The sequence below is a fragment of the Hypomesus nipponensis genome, chromosome 25 (assembly GCF_054491055.1).
Source record: "Hypomesus nipponensis isolate SF chromosome 25, ASM5449105v1, whole genome shotgun sequence".
Taxonomy (NCBI): Eukaryota; Metazoa; Chordata; class Actinopteri; order Osmeriformes; family Osmeridae; genus Hypomesus; species Hypomesus nipponensis.
Window position 1 is genome coordinate 10,740,650 of NC_140385.1, and position 23,398 is coordinate 10,764,047.

A 23,398-nucleotide genomic window follows, 5' to 3' on the forward strand; every position below is an offset into this window, starting at 1 on the left:
CCTGTACCACAGGGGCCATGATCAAGTGTATGTACATTGACAAGAAACCCCTGTAGTTAAGAATGTAATTGGTTAGAGTATGTTATATATTTGTTGTTGAAGTTTGCATTTTTCACTGAAGTTATCTGCAGGATGTGGTCAGAAGCTGTGGGTGGTTGCGAAGCCATGTGGTCGTGCTTTTAAACCTTCTGTTAGTTCCACTGCTCACTTCCTGTCTCTCTCAGCGCTGGCTGCAGAGAGAAATGATCTCAGTAAATGTAACTTCAAATACTATCAGGCACAGTATAAACCTTTGTTACATCTAATCCTAAATGAATAATATGCATACCACACACATGACCAATGTCTGGGGTTTTAGTTTAAGTGATTCCCCTCTGTAATGTAGTGTTCAAATCTTCACGCCAGAAGTTACATATTTAGAATGAGCCATTTACTGTCATACATGTAAAACATACAAAAAGTTTACTTTAAAGCAGCACAAAATGTCCACTACTCCACCTGGGCGTACAGTAATGTACTGTACAATCTCACATTCACCACAGAACAACTTCCTCTTTCTGCATTTGGGCTACACATCAATATCACTATTCCCCATGCTTTTACAGCACCATGCTTCTTAAGTTCATCTGTTATCAAGCAATCTCTTCAAATTCACTCATCTAAATCTCCACCCCCGTGCTTCCTGTCCTGCTGTTGGTGTTACTGCTTTACTTTGCTGCATCGCTCTCTCTCTTCTTCTTTCTATTTGTTTGTCTTAAAGTAAGCATTGCAGACACACCCCTGTCATTACTTCCTGTCTCTAGGGATGAGTTATCTGCCTGTCTGTTGAAAACTTAGCATCCCCCTGGTTCACACGGCAACACAGTGGTAAGTGCAAAATATGTTTTCTATAATTGTTCATGAATGTAACCTAAACTCATGGTTTTCTGCAGCAGTGTTTCCAGATCTTTCTTTTCATTACTTTCTCCATCATTCTGACTCTTTTCCCGCGTTGTTTTCTAGTCGTTTATGTTTCCACTGTTTGCATCTCCATCTTTAAAATGCACTATTCTCTTTTTCTCTTTCCTCCACCTTCTCCCTTTGAATACTTCATCTCTGTCACACGTCACCTTTCGTATCCATATCTACAGTTTCCATGAGACACACCTGTTCTTCTATTTTTCTAATGCAATGGATTAAAGTATTGCATTTGAGTGGGATAGCAATGCAGCAATGTGGGGCTGATATTCAGTATCTCCTTTGGTTGCAGAAAAAGAAGTGTATATATATTTTCCTCCTAGGCCAATTTTGTAAACACATGGGTGATGAATAATAAAAAATTGCACTGTATACAAGTAATTTGGTGATAATACACTACTTTATTTGCAAGCAGTATTGAAGTAGCCATACAGGTAACTGATGGCCCAACTCTGTACTCTGTTTTAAGTAGTGTCAGGATAGTATAATACCAACAGGAAATGAGCAAGAAGGAGAAAAGATCTGCTGGCTTCCTGTCAGTGATGTCGCTTCAAATGAGGGTTTAATCAGAGCCCGCCAGCTACATCCTTTGCAAAAAAAACAAGTTACATCTCAAGTGACCACAATTTGTCTTCATTACTTACCTATATTTTATAGTACCTCACTATCATGATACAGCATAATTGGATGAAGTCCGTTGTCTCCATCTAGGCTCAAACTTTGCCTGAGAAACCATGTCTTAAAATATAGAGAATAACTGCAACTACAATTAATCCTTATTATTGAAGTGTAGACTGTTAAATGCACTAGTGACTAGTAAGCGACTTTCCCTCAAAGAGAATGAAATTACACCGTAAACAGCTAAATTAATAAAGACGTGCCTTTCTTTTCAGATCCTGATCCTGAATATACTTAATGAATGCCATCTATTGGGAATGTCACTGTTGCTTTGAAGTAACAAGAATCTTTGGGCAACTACAAGTTTATTCTTGAATTGACAGGAGACAAATCAACTTACTTTGTAGAAACCTACTATGACAGGTATGTAACACCACATAATATACTCCAGACAAATGTTTGGCTGCGTCCTATCTCAGAAGACTACTGTCTTTGTATTCAGGTTGAACTTCACAAACATTGAATCAAAAATGTGTTTGCTGTCTCGGCTGGGTATGGGCCAATGTTTCTTCAATAGTCAAAGAGACAGTTGAAGATTTGTAATGTCTGTATTTTCACAAAAGTATTGACATCAGCTTTGTATATTTGAAAAAACCTTGCAATAAGGAATGCCTGTTGGATTTTGACCTTGATTCTTCTGGGGACCTCATATTGATGAAATGTTAAACAGTAAAATGCCAGGTCAAACAGCTTTCCTCACTCTTCTTGCAGGCATGTCTGAAGGAACCACTGACAGGACCACATCTGATCGTGTGGTAGTGACTCTCTGTCTCCTTCTTGTCTCCCTCATTATTCTTCTGGTCTGCCTGTACATGAAACTGAACCGTGAAACCAGTGGACAGTATACACTTCGCAGAATGGTTTATAAGGAGGGAGGAGTCAGAGACCGGGTGAGGGGCGGAGTCAGAATTCTGGAGACCCGCCTTGGTCGCCGCCTGTGGCCACTCAATGAGAATGAGGAGGAGGTAGAAGGAGAAGAGAGCAAAGAAGAGAGGGATGTGGAAGAAGGAAGCCAAAGAGGTGAAAGCGAAGGAGAGGAGGAAAAGGAGGGGGGCGAGGGAGATGACTCGTCGGACGACTACTCCAGCTTGGAGGGCTGCAACCTGAGGGGCAGAGCAGAGGGAGCGGAGGAGAGGGAGGGGAGGAGAGAGAGCATGGGGAAGATGGAGAGAGGGGAAAAGAAGGACGAAGCCAGAGAGGATGGAGGGGTCAAAGCAGGGGCTGAGGAAGGAGAGGGAAACAGAGGAGGAGATTTACAGATTGGCCTGAAGCACTTCTCTGGAAGTGCCACCTGGTCTGAGGAAAAGAAGAAGCAAGAAGACGACAACAACGTGACTGCGTTTTGAGATCAAAGAGCACACATATCACATTTGACCACATGTTATTTGGTTCTGATGTAAAGGAAAGAGTAAAGTGGTTTCAGTGTTTTTAATACAAGTAACACATTTAAGGCACAATGACAAAGATATGTAAATGAACTACTGTTGATATCTTACGGGTGTAAGTAGGGGATGTTACACACGTTCACTGTTTTGGACGATTTGTGTTACTTGCTACGTAGGGTTTCAGATAATGCCAGTATCAGACTGGCACAAATTATGCTTGATGTTGGATGGAAGGTGTCTTATCATGAACATTTTACTGAACATGCAGCTCTGTAAAGTGATGCTTCTTTGTGCTTAATCTTTCCTACTAGGCTCCCCTAGCAGTGAGGAATCATGCATAGGGTTACAGGCTAGTAAATATCTCATCGTTATTAATGTATAACTGTAACATTGTTTTTATATATTACACATTGGCTTGTCATTTAACACAATATGATAATTTGAAGAACATTAAACCCTTGTTTAAGCTTGATTGTGTTTGTTTTCTTACTAAACTAAACGTGATGATTAGATGTAAACACAGTCCTAGGCAAATTTTCCAAAACAACAATAAGGAATACTGTCCTTTGAACAGATGATTTCAAGTCAGAATAGTATGCAATACACAACAAGTACATGTTTATAAACTGTTTGACAAGCACTGATAGTGATCAGTGGGGATGTAGCTCAGTGGTAGAGCGCATGCTTCGCATGTATGAGGTCCCGGGTTCAATCCCCGGCATCTCCACTCCTTTTGGCATCACGTCATTGGATGATGATACAGCTATAAAATCCTATCAGTATTTATACACTGTAAAATCGATAGTCTGAAGACATTTGTGATTCTGACAGCAAACCACCTCATTGAAAGTAAATTAATTTTGACGGATTTTTTCGGCCGCTCCCTTTATCAGTCATGGGCGGAGTATTCAATCAGAATTTGTGGTTGCATTCATTCGATTGGTCCATAGTCTTTTTAGGGCGTGGTCATGTACATGTCCACGCACCACGCAAATAATTTTCTGACAAATAACACATTTTTCGCCGGGGTTGGCACACCATAATATTATGTGATATATCATGACTGTTCCTTATTCGAGTTAAACCCACTCATTTCATGCAAGCACATCTGCGGGCTGATTGCGCGATATGATTTTGCAGGCCCAACTGCGCGTTCGTAGACATTTCAAACAAATAGGCTACACCACATTGAGCAATAGGCCTGACTAATACTGGTAATATAAGAGCAATTATGTAACACGAATCTCATGATTTTTTCACTCACGGACCGCCGTTGCAGAACCGGGATATATTTATACAGAACGATGGATAATCATTAAACCAGCCAAATACTCAACAGCAGTCTGACCAAGATACAGAAAGCGAACTAAACTGCCCTCCATTGGTAAATATTTATATTGCTTTACTGTTCATACAGATTAAACATGCATTTGAATGTACCTCGACTATTACAGGTTTGACGGTTCTATTGCCAAACAGCCGTTTCAAATGCAGCCTACTAAAATAGTTTGTTCCTCGGTCTTGATTGATTTAGGAACATGTTAATGCTGTGTGCTCATTTTCTGCAAATTAAAAATGCGCCCAGAAGTTTGGATGCTACATTATGGCAAAATCTAAGTAGCCTAGATCTGTCACTTGTTACAGTAACCGACTTCACCTTTGCTTCACTGATATGAGACCAAAATGCATTTAAACACACCCTAACTTGTTCGTGCCTGGAAAAGATAGCAGTAGACGTCATTTATCTGCATAGGGAGTAAAATGCAACGAACCTGCATGGTTTTGTATCTAGCTTTTTGTAATAAAAAGGTAGGCTACGTTCGTTGTAACAAAGAGATGAAGTGATTGCCTACATACGGCTACATCAACATGGAAGGTAGGGTCCACCACTATTGTCAGCATCGCTGCTCCACTGTCATTTAAATATTTCTCGAGGGATAAAACACATCATGGTTTGCCAATTTATACAAGATGGATGCAACACTGTGGTTATAGATGCGCGTTTTTTTTTGTCTGACGAAGACTACCTTGAGCATGCATTGACGATGTTTTCATTTGCAGGAGTAGGATGTTACTAGCGTCTGCCGTAGTGGTATGGGAATGGCTGAACGAGCACGGACGCTGGCGGCCTTACAGCCCGGCCGTCTCTCACCACATCGAGGCAGTCATCCGCAACGACCCGCGGGGTGGTAGTGTTGTATTAGGCCAGGTGGACACTCGTCTCTCGCCCTACATCATTGACTTGCATTCCATGCACCAGTTCCGCCAAGACACAGGTAAGATGATGGACATGTGTGAGAGGTTAATCTATTCTATAATTGCAATAGAATAAACCGAAGACGGGCTAGAAAAGCATCTAAAATCTACTGCGATAGAATAGTGTTGATGAGCTGTTTTTGTAATGTTGTTTTGAAGCAGGCCCAATATTGGCTTGTCCTATTGGGTGTGTTAGCACACTGGATGTAGCCCATTCGTGGGTAACTGTGCGAGGCCTTGTTTGCTTTCGTCTGCAGAGTTACTAAATAAAGCATAAAAATGTATTCATAGAATTGCTCAGGATCATGTGTTTTAAATATGTATTTTTTTAAAGATATCGTTTTTGTCTGATTGCTCGCTTCTTCAGATGATCTTGATGCGTCGTGGGCCTATTTAACGAGTGTTATGTTCTCCATGAGGGAGGGGTTCCAAGTCAAATATTGTAAATATGCCATTCTTCAACTCTTATTTTGACACGACATGCTTTGGCTCTCTCAGACAGATCATTTAAAGCATATCTAATGCATCCCCTGCTTGCCTTAATTCATTAATGAGATTTTGGGAGATACTTTGGGTCAGTTTGTATCAAAATGAAATACCCAGGTTGCTTCCTCAGACTTAATGTGCTGTGTCATACCTTTATTGCGAAATTCCCCTTTTAAAAACGTCCCTTAAGCTTGCATCTCATTTCATGAAAGCTTAGCTCTTGTCTCCCCTCTCCTGCTCTGACAGATGATGTTGGCACAGAGTTTTCTCTCACAGATAATTGAGGGAAGGCAGGAGACCTGCCAGATGTCTTAACTTTCTTTGCCCAAGACTTCACCATGCCACCATTTGCCTCAACTCCATCTGACAAAAGCTTTTTTCCCATTCGATCCCCAACCAAGCTGCTTGGCAGGAAACAGGAGGGGATGGGGTGTCCAAGCCCAAATATAAGAGAAGGGAAAGGGCATGGGCTAAATTGCAAAAGGCTGAGGTCATTGGGGAAAAAGGGTAGTTTTGGGGGGACTGAGTTCGATGAATGAATTGCTCTGTTACATCCACACGTGGTCATTGGCATTGTTGGCCTTTTCTACACATCTTTAATAGACAAATTGTTTTCATTGAGCACATCATTTGTTAAAGATAACTGGCACATTTTTTAAACATTTTTATATCATGGATTTCCATAATCTAGGAATTTCAGTTTCAGTGTTTTTGTTAGATTAGGAGTTCTTTGTAGTCAGGAGTCCCAAGACACATTTCCATTGTAGTCCAGACTTTGGGACTATCAATGTCATATCAAAGAAATTACCAGGGTCCAAGTTTCAGACCACAACAGTGGAGAAATGTGGAGAAAGTCTTAAATGAGTACCAGGCCTAATTATGACAAATATATTAGGACGCTATTGTGGTCTTCTGAACATGCAGTTTCCAATTTAATGTAGGAAAAAATGAAGACTCCTTCAACAGACTCATTCTCCTGGAAAATAGTTTTTGCTAGAACAAACAATAGTAACTAGATATCGATCAAGAAGATGAGATTTCAGAGTGAGAAATCTGTGTAATTACTGAGACATGGTTTGACCAAAAATCCTTGGAGTAACTCTGGACTCTGGGAAAGCAAACATGGCCAGCACTGGGCCGGATATAGGCCAACGGCCAATCATATTCGAGGACATTGAGTACCGTTACCAGGGGCAACCTGTTTGCCCAAATTCTTAGCAGTCACACACAGACATGTTGAATTTGTTGCCTTTGTACTTTGCTTGTACACCGCAAATATTACAGTAGCAACTTGCCTACCAAACATGTCTTTCATCTAATGCATGACTGTAATCAGAAAAAAACGAGGATGTTTTATATCAAAAGTTCTTTTATGGTCAAATGTTATGTTAAAATAATGAGTATATAGTGGAATACATAATGAAAATGTATGACAGTGGACCACCTTATGTCACATAAACATCAGTTATTAGCGTTGCTTGTAATGCATTATGGAGTCCTTTTGGTTTCTTGAACAGGGATACTAATCATTTACGCCAATGCAGAGTGTGACAGCCCTGTCTCTGCCACCCAGGTACTCTACGGCCTGTGCGTCGCAGCTTCTACGACCCAACTTCAGCACCGGGCCAGGGCTGGCTGTGGGAGTGGGAGAACGACACCGGCTCCTGGACCGCCTACGACACGGAGGTGGGCATCGCCATCCAGGCGGCACGCGACCGCCAGCAGCCCTGGCTGGACCTGGCGCCGCTGGGCTTCTGCTACCTCATCGACTTCCAGAGCATGACCCAGATCAACGGTCAGACGCAGCGCTGCAGGCGTATCCAGCGACGCTCGGACCTAGCCTACCCGCTGGTGTCGGGGCCCCTGCCCAAGTCCCACCACGCCTGGGGGCCCGCTCCCGGGGGACTCCTGGGGGTGGGGGTGTCTGGAGTGGGCATGGGGCTCGGGGTGAGTGGAGGCGGGACTGGAAATGGCAGTGCCTACCCAAGCGGCGCCCTGCCGGCCTCGGCTATCACGTCTCTGGGCCAGCCGTGTGCGTGTCAGCAATGCATGCTGGTCCTTAGCGTCAAGGCGGGCGCCATGTCGGCTCACACCCTTGGGAGGAGGCCTCCCCAGAACAAACCTCCCAGCCCCAAATTTGGGGGCTACTCTGCCATGGGGGGGTCGTACTCGCTGACCCTACCCCGCCCCCCGTCCCTGTCCAGGTCCCTTTCCCCTCACAGGACATCTGTGGGAGGGGCTAGCGGCGGGGGCGGGGTCGGAGGCGGCAGCTTTGCCCACTCGCTGTCCCTCCTGGGCTCGGCCACGGCCGCCCTCTCCCTCAACTCCACCCGCCCGCCTCCCCCGCCTCTACCGCCTCCGCCCCCGCCCCCGCCTCCGCCCTCCTCCGTCGCCGCCTCCAGCGCCGCCTCCCCGCCGCATCCCTCCTCCTCCTCCTCGCTCTCGGCCTCCTCGGCCCTGCCGCCCGTGCCCTCTACGGTCCAGCCCCTCATTTCCACCGCCGCCTCCTCCTGTACGCCCTCGCCGTCCGCCCGCGTCCTCGGCCCTGTGTCGTCGGCCGCCGCCGCCTGCGCTGCCCCTCTGCCGCCCCGTGCCAGCCTGGCAGGGCTGAGTCGACCCGCCCTGCAGCGCATCGCCATGGCCCAGTCCCGTGCCCTCATTGCGTCTGGGTGAGTAACCCTGTCCGTCCAGCTGTCTGTGGAGCGCAACACTGTGAAGACCTGACTGAAATGGTTTGTTCAAACTTGTGGTGGAAGTTAAGTTTAATGCCATTTGGAGTTGTGGTGCTCATTTGAATTCTGGAGGTGTTCATAAAAAGATATAATGAGATAGAGTTCCAAAAAATATTTTCTAATCAAGTTTGAACTTATGCTGTTGGGTATCCTTAATTGGCTAGTCTTAACTCAAAAGTGTGTATAAAAATACAAAAATGTTCTTTATTTGTATTTCATTTGAAACACTAAAACCCAAGTCATGCCCACATAATCGCTGTGAAGTTTCTGACACCAACACTCATTAGCATTCACACGCCTTTAATCTTGACCACAAACACTGCCTGATCACGCATTCCCATGTAAACACATTCCATTCACATGAAATGAACTGCATTTTCACACATTTACACACCCAGTTTGAGAAAAAAGGAGATAGGCCCGGGTGTTGAGATGCAGTGTTATCCCTTAATACACCCCCGCCCTCTCCTCCCCTGCCCAGCCAAGTCAACATCCACACACCCAATTCCCAGGCTTTGCTCATTCCTGGAGGCCCACTGCCCCCAATTTTGTCTGTGTACGTGTGTGCATTTAGTGTGTGTGTGTGCGTGTGTGTCAGGGTTTGGTTTCCATGGCAACCATTGTGGGCACAGTCAAGGCCTGGTTCCCATTTGTGGAATAATGCCTAGACAGCCTGGGACTGAGGCATGGATGAAGATATGGACCAGGGGGAATGGCAGGGGTATAGGGTGTTCTCAGATTAGGTGGGACTGGGGGGTGGGTTTTGACGGAGGCACACAGTGGCCCAATTGTCAGTCTAAGAAGGTGTGTGTGTGTGTGTGTGTGTGTGTGGTAGTGGGGGGGGGGGGGGGGTTGTGTACCTCTTGCTGGTAGAGTTAGTCCTGTGAGTGAGATTGGCAAGCCGTACTGTGGGGTGAGTAAGGGATGGGTGTTGGTTGGTTTGCGTAAAAAGAGAAAGGCAGTGTCACAGTTGGTGGATTGGGAGTTGGAGGGGGCGTTGTGAGGCAACCCTATCCCCAGCCATAAATTAAGATGTGGTTGACACAAAGCAGCATCTCCTTCATTTCTCCCTGCGAAAGAACTGACTGCCTGGACCCAATATGTCAGAGCACCACCATCATGGAATCTCCTCTGCTTCTCCTCGACCTGCGAATGAGCACGGGTGGAGCACAACTTATGGTTGCTCACTAACTGGCAGTGCTACTATCTGCACGACGAAAAAAAAATGATGTGTCATGATTGAAAGAGTAACACGTGGAGTGTGAAGAAATGTGCGGCTACAGGAGCCTCCTGTGTTGGCCAGGGGGCGCTGTTGTCAGTTAAGCTATCTGCCTGCTCCCTGACTGCTGTCTGTGAGGTCGATTCATTCTTGGAATATATGAGTCTCCTTTCCTCAAGAGATAGTGACATTTCCTATTGGCTTATGAATAACCTTGAAGGTCCTTCTGCAAATTCAGTGTTTTCAGCACAATTAAATTTGTAGTGTGAGTGACACATACTCTTGACCTGGTCAAATTAGATAGAATCGGACACATTTTATCTTGTAAACCTGTTGGATTGCTATTTCAGATAGATCTTTATTTGTGCCAAATTTGTTGTAAATTATTGGTATGTTAAAATATGCGCAACTAATGTATAAATGATTACTATTATAAAACAAATCTTATATCATGAAAACATTTATCAATATTTGTCACAAAAATGGCAATAGCTTTCTATATCCTTTGATAAAAACCCTTCGAGGAAGTGCTTGCAAAAGGCAATGTTCCTGTTGTCAGTCTTTGTTTGATCATACAGACAATCATAAAGGAAGGAGACTCTACACCCTCCTGCTGAACTCACATTTCCAACACAGTTTCTTCCTGTCGACAGCGGCACATCGATAGAGTTGTTATTGATACCTCAGTGGTACTTTCGGCTAGTCAGTTGCTGTTCATTATCCCCTAAAGGAAGCGTATGTAACGTATGAGAGACGGTGAAAGGAGGCCACTGCTCCCCAGGTCAGGCTCACCCGATGGTAATACCTGGCTGGTGTCTTTAAGAGACGAGCGTCACTGGTCAGGAGTCTGCTCTCGTCCCTTCAGCCCCTCCTCCCCTCGCTCCCTTGGCTTTCCCATTCATTTTTTCATTCATTTGAAAGACACTGTTATCCGAACCAACATACAAAAAGTGAGTATGTCGTAGTAAGTCCAGCAGAAAATCAAGAATCTGGAGTGCACAGTTGTCTGTGTTTTAGTGGTCAGTGCCCAGGAATGGTCTGGCTTTTACCCAGACACAGAAACACTAACATCATGTCAACTACAATCTTGCATTATATCATTGTAAAATTACAAAATTCAAGTAATATTACTACTACGGTATTTCATGTTTTCCTTTTGTCGTATCCTGTACGTTCCCAAGCCTCTGTTGTGGGCCTGAACTCACACAGTATCTCACTTTAACTGCAAGTGTGCACTGGCACCTTTCTGTTGGTAATGCATTTGGTTATTCAAGTTCTTCATGACATTAATGATAAGTTATAATCATGTACAATTTCAATGTAGTTGTTTTTAGCTGCTTTTATTCATGTATGTGTGTGAATGAAACTTCGTTTAGATTTCTCTTAACAAGTCTGGTATGGCAGACATTTCAAATGTAATAGAATTTTGAATAGTATGGAATATCATGGTTCTAGTTTGAATCCGTTAGTGTATCATTATCTGTGTAATCTTCACTTTGGTATGTTGTTTTTTTGAGAACCTGGAATACAATGTCCAAACTAGCATTCTAGCTGATTCCAAGTACCAGCACCAAGGACCTGCTGTTTTGACACCTTTCTACTTGAGGAAGGTGGGGAACAGATGGTTGACAAGTGAACGTTTGGCTCTTAAAGAGTGGTAAACGTCACCGATTACGGGTGAGGAGAGTGGCCTATTCATGGTTTTGTGTTTATGTGTTAGTGGATCAGAATAATTGTCATTGGCAGAGTCCGACAATCTGCCTGTGTGGTCGGAAATGCCAGATGACGAGGCGTGTGTGCGTTTGTGGCTCTCTAAGCTTCTTCATTTCCATCTCCCTCTGGACCAGATGGGGGTTGCGCTAATGCTTCTAGATTAGCCTGGATCAAATGGAACGTGGCCATACGACATCTCCTTTCCTCCCCACCTTTTCTCTTTTTTTCCCTCCCCCTTTCCCTCCCTTTTCTCTGCCTCCCATCTGTCTGTTACTCCTAGCACGTTCCTCTCGCAGTGCAGGAACGTAATCGCCTGTGTATTTATGTCCACCGCTCCAGTTCCCAAGATGCTGATTCATTCATACAGCCAACGACAGCTTGCTGAAAGGCAGGGAGAACTGGTCTCTGACCAGTTCTGGTGCTTAGAGTACTTCCTGTTTACTCTAAGCATGGGTGACCCGTTGAGCCGGAATTTCCCAGACATTCTACGTCACATGGGGAGTTTTCCCGGCACATCAAGGACTTTTACAAGGAAAATTACACTTTGACAGTACTGGAGTTCTAGACAATCTAGTGTTGCTAACCACACATCTAGTGTTGATACAAATGATGAAAAACCATGATTTCCTTAACTCTGTTGGCAATTATACAGTATTGATGTACATGTATTTATTTATAATACATATTTATAATATGCACATTAAAAGTCTCATAAGGTTCATGTTAAAGGATAATTTACTGTTTTGGGTAGATTAAGTCCTGTAGCTGTAACAGGATGAAAAGATGTTTAGGATGAGGGTGGGGCTAAAACATTATCTGGGTTAATAAAAATAAACAATGAAGGCAATTCTATTAGGAATAGAAACCATTTATACCTGAAATTATTTTGTCTTTTGTTGTAACTCCATATGATACTCTAAATGAAGTATGTATCTCTCCTGCATAACAGTAAACCTCCAGTTTTCAGGCCACTAACACTATCACAATAACATCCCAATTTCTTCAATTAGTATATGGTCAGGATTAACAGTTTAGTGGTGTCTCAAACATGCCCTATATCTGCCCCTGTTTATTAAGATATGGAATTCATAGACTCTAATATGTACATGTGCGGTTTGGTCAGAACAATTTAAATAGATAGCGTGCTAGTGTTCAGACAGTTTGACTTCATGTGCTGCAGTCTGTTTGCCTTCTGGTAGCCTGTCGCTTCCCTTGACAGGTAATCCTTACTGTGACGTTTCTCATGGCAGTGACGACAGGTTAATCAACAGATGGAAACAGGTGGATTAGCCCTTTAAAAGCCGGAGCTCAAACTTCAGCTCACACACCCTACTGAAACACACACACAGAAAGAGAGACGGAGAAAGCGGGAGAAGCATACAGAGATTCTGCAGTGCGAAACCGAGGTCTGTTTTTTTTGTCAAGGATTGCGTTGGAGAATGAGGGATAGCACTTGACAAAGGAGTGGAGCTAAAATACTGAGAAACAACAGCAAAAAGCAGATAGGATACTTGCTCTAGTCTGAAGTGGTTGCCACTGCGCTCAACTCGCAAAGATGACAATCATTCAAACTGGCCGACCGTAAGTATTCTTTGTTACTGGTTCATATTACGTAGAGAATATGGCATGATAAAGGTGACCTCATCATGAAGATGACCTAACCCTTAACAGCGCTATGCAAAAGTCTCAGGCACAAGGAAAAGATGAATGTCCAACAAAACTGCTCCCAGACATGTGGAAACAAAAGGACCTAAATATTCCTCTTTTCGACTGACACACTAATGCTGACGACGGGAAAACAATCTAAGACATAATTTCTGTGAAAAATCTTGGGTGCTGAAGCAGGGGTGTTGTTAGACTTTTTACTGGGGCACGTGCCCCAGTATAACTCTGCTGTGCCCCAGTAAAAAAGTTTGAGTTTTAACTATTTACTTTTAGTCAGTGCCTTAATTTAGATTGATGATCCTGGAGTAAATTCAGGCAGTATCCCAATCTACACTTGTAAAAGTGTTTAATCGAAAACACAAACCTATATGCATGTAGAATTCCATGTCAGCGCGCTCTTCTGAGCTTGCCAAATAGCCACTGCAGCACAGACACAGAAGTCCAGGGGGGTATTCCAGAAAGCAGGTTATGCAACATAACCGGGTAAGTTAACCCACCAGCTGATTCCCAATGTTGCAGAAACCTACTGGAAATGTTGCTACAATGCTGGGTGTCAGCTGGGGAGTTAACTTACATATGTATGTCACATAACCTGCTTTCTGGAATACCCCCCCAGGGGTCGGACTCGGCACACAAGTCAGAATGGAGGTAGGCTAAAAAAACATGACAAAACAAGGATAGTTACAAACTAAGATGGTTTCTAAATGATAGGCCTACCGATCATCTTATTTTGACTAAAACATAAAAACAATATTGCATGAAGCTCAAAAAAACAGTATTTGCGCTCAAATTTATGCGAAAAAAATGTGCACGCTCGCATTAACTATTGATGTCCCTGCCAAAGCTGATATCGAACTTGCGTCTCTCAACTGTTGTATATTGGGTTAAGCAAGGGGAGCTTCTATAGCCTAGTAGTGCATTGTGCGTAGCAAGCTTGAAAGAAAAAAAGGGATATGAACAAGGGGCCTGTGCCCCAGTAGGGTTTGATGTCTAACAACGCCTCTGTGCCTAAGGCACAAGACTGTGTAACTGCATATATTAATGCAGATACCCAAGCCTTTACTTGACTGACGGGTGGCAATGTGAGCGAGTGTAAAGTGAGCCATAGGAGAGAAATATACAAACACCTTGTGAAACACCTTATATTTTGCATCCCTTTCACTTCCTGCTTTCAATAGCTCATTTCAAAACGAAATAATAAATTGTTGAATGAGAAAGCCGGCAAAGGAGTTTTAATCATCGAAAAGCAATTAACCAATTGTTTGTCAAAATAGTCTGGTTGTCTATGTCCTTAACCCCGATGCGACGATGTCACATCTGATTATGTTGATCTATAGAGCATGAGAATGGTCTTTACAGTTATTTGGTTGGATCTCACGAGTTGTAGTTGTTTGGTGGAAATAGGAATTTGGCAGCACAAACACACCTCAAGGTGCTATTCTGGTCCATGTACCACTTAGGTCCATATGTCTGCATGAGTCGGTAAAAGCTCTTTGACCTGATAACATGATGTGACACGTAATACAGCCACCTGCATTCCACCCACGACTAAGCAGCTGGCTTTCTGTGCCTACTTGTAATGGCTCCAATAAAAAATTAAGTAACATCAGGGGTTTGGTGACTTATTCAAAGTTGTTGGTTCTGTGTTTCAGAGTGCCAACAGTTCCAGTGAAGAACCTGAATGGATCAAGTCCTGTCCACCCTGCGTTGGCAGGTAAGACAGAAAAGTCCCTTCCAATTCAGGAAATTATTCCTAAACTTCACTTGACAACGTTAGTATTGCCCAGTTGTAATAGAAGTCCAACATGCAGTCCAAAATATCAAGTCACTGCTCTTAAAAGTAAAAATAAATAAATCTCATTCAGTGTTTGCCAAATATTTTTGAGGTGCCTGTAATGAATGCTTCTACTGCATTCAAATAACAGACAAGAAACATCCTCTCACTGCCTCCCTCTGCTGGCCTTGTGTAGGTATTACAGGGATCCTGATGAGTGCAGCTGGACTTCCTGTCTGTCTGACTCGCCCTCCTAAGCTTGTGCTCCACCCTCCTCCTGTCAGCAAGAGTGACATCAAGCCAGTTCCTGGTCTGGGCCACTGTTGCCGTAAGACCACCAAGAAACAGGCCCGCAAAGGTGTGTGTGTGTGAAAGACATACTGAAAGTATACACACACACAGAATTGTACACTAATACACATGAAAGGTTGTCAGGGTGATTTATTCATGAACTCTCTCTCTCAGGCAAGACCCCCGAGGAGGTTGTGAAGAGGTACCTCCAGAAAGTCCGCAACCCCCCTGAGGAGGTGAGTCAACCGAGCTCGTCAACGCGATTCATTTCCATCCTGGTGCTGAGGCCTTTCCCTGTGCGCACTCTGAACCCCGCACTGTCCATTGCCCCAACTGTCCCTTTATCCTCCACTCACTGGCATGTCTACCTCCCCTCCCACTCCCCTCAGGACTGCACCATCTGCATGGAGGCCTTGGCGGGCCCCTCGGGGTACAAGGGCCCCGGCGTAGGTGGCATCTCCCGGGCGGAGTCTGTGGGTCGCCTGGCGCAGTGTGGCCATCAGTACCACCTCCAGTGCCTGGTCGCCATGTACAACAACGGCAACAAGGATGGCAGCCTGCAGTGTCCCACCTGCAAGACCATCTACGGGGTCAAGACGGGGAACCAGCCCCCTGGCAAGATGGAGTACCACGTCATCCCCCACTCCCTGCCCGGTCACCCGGACTGCAAGACCATCCGAATCATCTACAACATCCCTCCTGGCATCCAGGTACGGCTCGTCCACGTCACATGCTATTTGATGCTTCCCCGAACGCAGAAAGTTCTGTGTGATTGGTTGATGTCGTCATGTTGACCTTTGACCCTCTGCCAGGGCCCCGAGCATCCGAACCCGGGAAAGCCCTTCACCGCCCGAGGATTCCCCAGACACTGCTACCTCCCTGACAGCGAGAAGGGACGCAAGGTAAACCTGAACACAGGTAGCATGTGTAGTTGTAGCATGTGTATCCAGCCAGCACGGTAATGACTTCTAGACTCTCCCTGGTTGAACCCCATTCTCTCATCCTCTTTTTTCACATGGAACCGTTCCCTCTCTCCCGGCCGCCTCTCTTCCCCTCCAGGTGCTGAGGCTCCTGCTGGTGGCGTGGGACCGTAGACTGATCTTCTCCGTGGGAACATCCAGCACCACGGGCGAGTCAGACACGGTCATCTGGAACGAGGTCCACCACAAGACCGAGTTTGGCTCCAACCTGACGGGTCACGGCTACCCGGACCCCGGCCACCTGGACAATGTTCTGGAGGAGCTTAAGGCCCAGGGCATCACAGAGGAGGAGTGCCTTCCCAGAGACTGAGCTGGACCAATAGGGAAGCAGTAGGAGAGAGACTTGTTGAAGCAGTCCATAAACAAAGATGCTGAGAAACAATGGAACTGAGCAGACAAAAGAGAAAGCGTAAAAAAACAAAACAAACAATGAACAATGACGTGTGTGCAAATTATAACATGAACCACTGAAATTACTGGGGAAACCAGAAAATAACTGAATAAAAGAACAGATGAACCAGTGAAGAGGGTCAGCCAGGATAACAACAAACTGACATTTCAAAATCTACAAAATAGATTGATATGTTGTGAGGTTTCAGGAGTGCTTACTGAGATCCAATAGTATTTCTCCGGTACACAGGTGGGCTATGACTTGGTTGCATGGGTCAGTTTTACATTAGACAGGATAATTGTTGTTTTTTCTGTTATTATAATGGTGTCACAATTGAAAAACGTCATTCAGTGAGACATTTAGGACCACTGTGCACATACATTTCAGTGTTGGACAAAAGCTGTCTTTTGTACTGTGAGAGTTCTACTATTAGCCTGATATCAAGAATGTAACTACTCTGACTTGGTCGGTTGAATAGGTAAACTAAGTTTACCAGAGCTGCTGCTATGTGGAATAAAGAAATAATTGTTAGGGAGAGGTCAAATGGGGTAAAAGAGAGCGAGAATGGCATTATATAGAATTCAGAGGATAGAATATGGGGGGATTTTGGGGCGTTAATCTACAGGCAGTATTGTAACAATTTTCTTATTGCAGGTGTAGGCCACTATCAATATCAACTTTATTGACTGGACATGTGTGAGCATGGATGTTTACTGCCATCTAGTGGTACTTATCAAGAATTACATTCCCTTTTTACCCTTGGTTCAGTATTTGATTGATTATTGTATCATTTTGAAGAATGCATTGCTGTACATTATAAATACTTGATAACTTGTTTGAGTTTATGCCATTTCTACATTTAATTTCTGTTCATAGTTTTAAAGTTGTTTGTATGCTGTCATTCTTTTCTTGTGACCGTTACGCAGAAAACGACTCCTTTTCTCAAAATCAATTGTCAGTTGGTGTGCACCCCAATTGCCTGAAGGAATCATTTTATTTTCTCTGTATAAGGATACATATGATGGATGGATATATAATCTTCACAGACCATTCATGTGTACCCCAGAAGAGTGAAGTCAGATTAAGATTGGACCCTCTGCGAGATGTCAGAATGAGACAAATACCACGGTCATGTCTTTTGTGATTACAGTTAGACTAAAACATTAGATGACCGCCGTTTTGTCAAATCAACAATACAATCTTTAGCTGAATTAGATCCGTTCAAATCTAATGTAAAATCTTTCATTTAATTTATTTAAATGCTGGTACTTTAGAATGATTAATTTCTCACCTCATCTGTTTCTGCCATAAACAGGTATTTTGTGATACATTTGTGCTTGTTATCGATCCACCTTTGGCCAAGCACCCAGTCAGTTTGTCCTCTGTGGACAAATGATGTGGTACTGTTATTGACAAGATGTATTAGTATGTGTTGACATACCAGTGTTGGCCAAAGTTAATAGTTGATATACGTTGTATACTTGTATGCCTTGTATGTGTATGCTTATTTACAACATTTTACATTACATTTTTTAAGGTATTTGTATATTACAGACCTGATTTATTTGATTGAATTGTTGTTTTGCTTTTCTATTATGTTTTCATTATTTTTTATGTATTTGGCTGTATCACTTCATAAGAGCCTACATACTCAGCAGGGGACGGCTGTATAATAATGTGTCACAGGGTGCTGTCTTTGACTTGTCATGTGGTCAGAAACACCTTTGATGCCTGCAGATGGAACGTGTAATGTAGTTTCTTCATGTCGTCATGTTTTAAAGGTTACATTCTGTCACTCCACTACTCAGTTTGGTTTGTGAAACGTCCTCTTGTTACTGTTCAACTCTGCATATACATCGATGACAATGAAGTGATGGTTGAAAACTTATGACCACTTTGTAAAAACTGTTGATAAAAAAAAAAAAAAAAAACTTTGTACAAGCTGTTAATGGAGTGAATGAATCAAGTGATGAAAAATATGACGCCAGAAAGTAGTAACATGTATAAACTACAAAAGACTTGCTTATAAAGTAACAGTGGGACTATTAAATGAACATGAGTATTATGATGGTTTTGACTTTTGTTCTGTCAGATTTTTACACATTGACTGTATAGCCTGTATTTCTGTACATGTATGTGTTATATAAAACTTAAGGGAAGCTATTTGATGGTTATTTTAGTGGTATTAGTTTTATAGACTTTGTATGGGACATGTTAGAGGGTCTAATGCACTTACATAGTTGGACTAATTATCTTATTCCACTAATGTTTCCTCAAGATTAATCACACTCCTGCCTTCTCGTGTTCAGTCCCACCATGAGAAACTCATGGAAGATTTAGCTCCTAGATTAGTCTGGGCCCAGGATTAGTAGTCTGGATTAAATTCCACCACTACCCTAATAGATGACACAAGGTAAAATAACTAAGCACACTTATAATGGTCCGTTATCAAGGGGGATTCAGTAATCAAGTCTTAAAATACTGTTAAAAGGTCACAGAACAGATGCACTCAAACAGGGTGGCCTCATTCTCAGATAGCCTAGCAGAATAGTAGGCCATCTAAAGCAGCATTAAGCCACCACTAAGTATAAAAAAATAATTTACAAATCTGACCAAATTACGTTTTATTTGGTGCAATAGAAATGGGCAAATGGGAAATTCTAAAGCGACAGTGGAAGGTATACAACGCTTAAGGAGATTACACACGGCCTTGTCTATCAATGCGATCGAACAGTGCATCCTCCAAATACACAGCCTCGTCTTTGTGAGCTGTGCCTCTGTTCAAACATGGTTGAAAACCTATTTAGTTATTTTGCTATTGTTTTACCACACATTATTTCATTATTTATTTGAAATGAAAACCCTGCAACACCCTGTACCGGAAACAATCCTCAATCCTTGCTAGTTGTCATATTGCGTTTTATCAGTTTTGAAAACATCTGAACCAAGGTTTGTTTTTCTGTGCACGTGGAAATCAACCTGCCAGGCAGACATAAGAAACTATCAAACCAACATTCATCTCTCAATTCCTTGTACATTCTCAATGGAGAAAGGGGAATAATTGACAGACATGATGGATTAGGAGGACCTATAGTGGCATAGCAGGATCCACCTTCTGTCAGTTTACTGAAAGCAGATGGGTTAGAGGACTTTAATCAGGGCGAAAACTGAGTTAAGACAACGACAGCAACTGGAAGGCATTTATAAAGACGCAGTGGAGTTAAGTAAAAGACGAGCCTCGCATTTTAATCTGATGACTTAAATGTTGGCTCGTGGTGGAGAATACTTACTGAAAGGAGCATTGTTTTGGTTCGTGTGCTTGTGAAAGAAAAGCCAATTGCGTTTTTGTTTACGTCTGTGTCAATTGTGTGGTTGAAGCAGATAAGAAGTATGTTCCTTAGTAAGATTCCTCTGATTGGTCAAGTTAAACGGCTTTCCAGTATGATAAAGGGGTGTAGTTAGATTGTTTGGAGTGGGTGTTGTGTTACACCCCTCCTCACAACCGCCACCTCCGCAAACTACATATCATAATGGGGGAAGGGAGGGTTGTTCAAGTGTTGGCTTACAAACATGAACAGTGACTCCCAGTTTATTTTAAACAGGAAACTCAAACACGTTTATTGTATCACTTTTGTAGACTCTACTGCAGACTCATCTGTCTGTTATTAAAAGCTTTTTAAAAAAACGTTGTCTTGACTGAATGGCAAATTGAAGGTCTTGTTGCCAAGGAAACACAAATATGATTCATTCTTTTGCGCTGGTTCCCCTCCCCCGGGGGCTCAAATGTGTTTCCTGTGTAATCTGTCTCACCCAGAGCCTTTCAGCTAAAAGCTTTTTGTAATGGTAATGGAAATAAGTGAGAGGCAGGCAAAGAGGGAGTGGTTTGAAGAGGGGGAGGTACAAGCCTGGTTGTCAGGGCAACGTGACATCACACTCGCAAGTCTCCATTTTAAAAGCTTTTAACATGATCCCTCCCATGCCCTTGGCCCCATTTTGAGTCCTCTTTCAGCTAAGCTCAGGAAAACAGCAGAGGCAGTGTGGTGTGTGGCATTTTACACCCACATTCTATAGACTTAATAGAGAAACCTTATGGTATATAGGGACGACAAGTGAGCAATTAAAGGCTCTACATTTTTGTTGACAACAACAAACAATCAGGAGGAGAGTGCTTTCAAAATGGCTGCAGAAGACTATAGCTATCTACTCCAGGCCAACAGTGAAAAACACAGAAGGGCCCGAAACTGGACTGATGCAGAGATGAAGACCCTTCTGTCCCTGTGGGAAGAAAACTTTTTTGAATTGAGAAAGAGTAAGCGGAATGCCAAGATCTATGAAAAGATGTCTCAGAGGTTTTTCAGCTTGACTGGAGAACATCGCCCCAAGGAGGAGATAAAGATGAAAATCACAAACATGTCATTCCAATACAGGTGAGAGTAAGGAAACAAAATAACCTGTTTTGGGAAAATTTGATTTTCTTGAATGGCCATTTAATAGTTTGTAGGTTTTCCTGTTGGAAATGACAGGAAACAGAAATGATTCGTTCACCACTCAACTGAGTCTTCTGGTATGTCTTTCATTCATTTTTCTTGTAACTGTTGCATTGGGTCAGTAGAGGAAGCAAATGATTTGTTCACCACTCGACTGGGTCTGGTGAATGAATAATTTCTGTTTCCTATACTGAACTTATGCAAATGTAATTTGGCAAACGAATGAACAACAGACTTACCAGACTTACACATAAAGACCCAGTGCATTCATTATTTGTTCCTTGGAATATGCTAAATGCTTGTGATGGTGGATATATTTGGGGAATTGACGATGGAATGTTGAACACAACCCCACTACCCCCCAAAAATGAACAAACTGATCTGAACTTATCACTAGCCCGTTGTCCATGGCTCCATCACTTAGTGAAGCTCAACAAGGAGGTGAAACCACATATGTATTTATATTTATTTTTTTGCAAACCACATCCACACAACATCACATGTATATCGTGTCTTTTGGTCCTGAGCAACACACCTGCCAATTTTGAACTTCACACAGTGCCTGGTTCCTGCGATAATTGAGCCACAGACACACACGCACACAAACCTGCCTTTTATACTTAGGAGATGGATTTGTTCTCTAACCACTTTGTCTGTGCCAACACAAGATTTGCCATGTACATTTGTCAAGGTACAAGTGAGACACAGAATTGATTGGGTCTTTGGCTCACTAATGTTAACTGACCACTCAAATTAACACAACTTACTCCTACTTACTTCTTGAACAGGAGACAGAAATGCATGACGGCAAAAGGTTTGACAATAGAATGGCCGTACTACAAAGCCATAGATAAGATATTCACCAAGGTCACTGAGAATGGACAAACCAACGAGTTAGAACGACAGTCCCCCGGTCCGTCCACGTCCTCGCAGCCAGAGAACTTACTGTCTCAGCCAGAGACCATATGTCTGGGCTTCTTGCCTGAATACACAGGCACATCTGACGAAAAGGAGATGAAAGAAGAAGAGGACGAGTTCTCGGTCTCCTCAGCCAGTGTTGACTCTCCAGAACTTTCCAGGTAAAGGGAACCAGGCCAGGGGCTAATACGATTTTCTTACCTGTTTTGAATACATTAAAATGCTATGCGTCATGGTTTCAGAGAGCAGCTTTATAGCAATTGGGGTTGTACTGGTTACCCTTTAGATAAAATGATATACCAAAATGTCATTTAAGATGGGTTTAGGTCTCTGAACACATTTGTACACATTTTTTTTCCCTAAAAGTCTAACTTCTCTCAAAATGAAAATATTATCCGTGTCTAGTGTCCATGTGCCACATTTAAAGAGGAGGAGACTTGAGACCAAGCAGCAGTCTCTGAAGAGAAGGAAGCTGAGGGTGATGGAGGCCATGTTGGTAGAGCAGAAGAAAGTGAGCCGGGCGGTGGAGGAAACTTGCAGAGAGGTCCGCAGGGTCATGCATCAGCAGAACCTCCACCAGGTCCAGAGCTTGCAGCTCCAGGACCGCATGATGAACCTGCTGGAGAAGATGATCCAGCTACCCACCGTCCCACCCAAAACCTGGGCCCAGGGTGGGCCCAAAGAAACGGGACAGAGTTGAAGGGTCAGGGTCCACAGTCATGAGTTGTTTGAGATCGAGGAGAAATGGTTCCTCACTGGCATTGTCAAATATGATGATAGCAAATTTAACCTTTTTTTTTATCTTTTAGTGTGGCTTTTTAGCTAGATGGGGAAAATGTCAGGTCGTGGACTAAAGTCTGTTGATTAGTCATAGCATGAAGACTACTAAATATCACACAGAATATACAAGTTCTAATGTTCACAAGATGGGGCCATACACAAAACAAGACATCTTTAAAGATTAGCACATTGTACATTACTGAGGGTGGTTCAATAATGCATGTAATGTGTATTGATGAATATATTTTGTGTTGTCTTGAACTAAATGACAGTTTTGAGGTCTATTGACTTTAATTTTGTTCAAATTGCCATTGCTTTTCTAACATAAGAGTATAAGACAACATAAACAAAGCCAAGTACAGGCCTCACATAGAGTTATACATTATGTGAGAGGAGTTTAAAAGAGCATATTGCATAAGGCTTAAGCAGCAGTTCTGTGGGAGGACCAGTGATTAGACTATGAACAGGTTTGAAATCAGACGTGCCTCAGAGAGAGAGATTAAAGTAAACATTTTCATGTTTTTCAGGTTCATGTAAGAGTTGTGTCGAATTATGCTATATCTAAAATCAGTCAATTTAAGTTTAGTTTACTTGTGCTATACAGCTGTTGATAACGTTGCTGAGCAATATAGGCTATTATTCCCATGGATGACTCTGAGCTAGCATAGCCAACTGTTCTTGCTACA

The 23,398-nt window shown here is 43.1% G+C and overlaps 3 protein-coding genes and 1 non-coding gene across 4 annotated transcripts; all 4 read left to right on the top strand.

Moving 5' to 3' along the window:
• Positions 1–731: 731 nt before the first annotated feature.
• LOC146222231 (uncharacterized) lies at positions 732–3,492 on the top strand. The gene is made up of 3 exons (XM_084691835.1): positions 732–867; positions 1,851–1,998; positions 2,347–3,492. The coding sequence occupies exons 2-3, from the start codon at positions 1,992–1,994 to the stop codon at positions 2,979–2,981; spliced, it is 642 nt and encodes a 213-aa protein (XP_084547961.1). The 5' UTR covers positions 732–867; positions 1,851–1,991; the 3' UTR covers positions 2,982–3,492.
• Positions 3,493–3,675: 183 nt separating this feature from the next.
• On the top strand, positions 3,676–3,747 carry trnaa-cgc (transfer RNA alanine (anticodon CGC)). Its single transcript has one exon. It is a non-coding gene; the product is annotated as a tRNA-Ala (tRNA).
• A 293-nt stretch (positions 3,748–4,040) lies between these two features.
• dtx4a (deltex 4, E3 ubiquitin ligase a) lies at positions 4,041–18,595 on the top strand. Its single transcript, XM_084691704.1, has 9 exons — positions 4,041–4,404; positions 5,082–5,296; positions 7,336–8,431; positions 14,744–14,805; positions 15,062–15,223; positions 15,331–15,392; positions 15,546–15,866; positions 15,969–16,058; positions 16,216–18,595. Exons 2-9 carry the CDS (start codon positions 5,089–5,091, stop codon positions 16,444–16,446), a joined length of 2,232 nt encoding a protein of 743 aa, XP_084547830.1. The 5' UTR covers positions 4,041–4,404; positions 5,082–5,088; the 3' UTR covers positions 16,447–18,595.
• A 1,856-nt stretch (positions 18,596–20,451) lies between these two features.
• Positions 20,452–22,632, top strand: msantd1 (Myb/SANT-like DNA-binding domain containing 1). The gene is made up of 3 exons (XM_084691709.1): positions 20,452–20,954; positions 21,803–22,093; positions 22,338–22,632. The coding sequence occupies exons 1-3, from the start codon at positions 20,704–20,706 to the stop codon at positions 22,630–22,632; spliced, it is 837 nt and encodes a 278-aa protein (XP_084547835.1). The 5' UTR covers positions 20,452–20,703.
• The last annotated feature ends 766 nt before the right edge of the window (positions 22,633–23,398 follow it).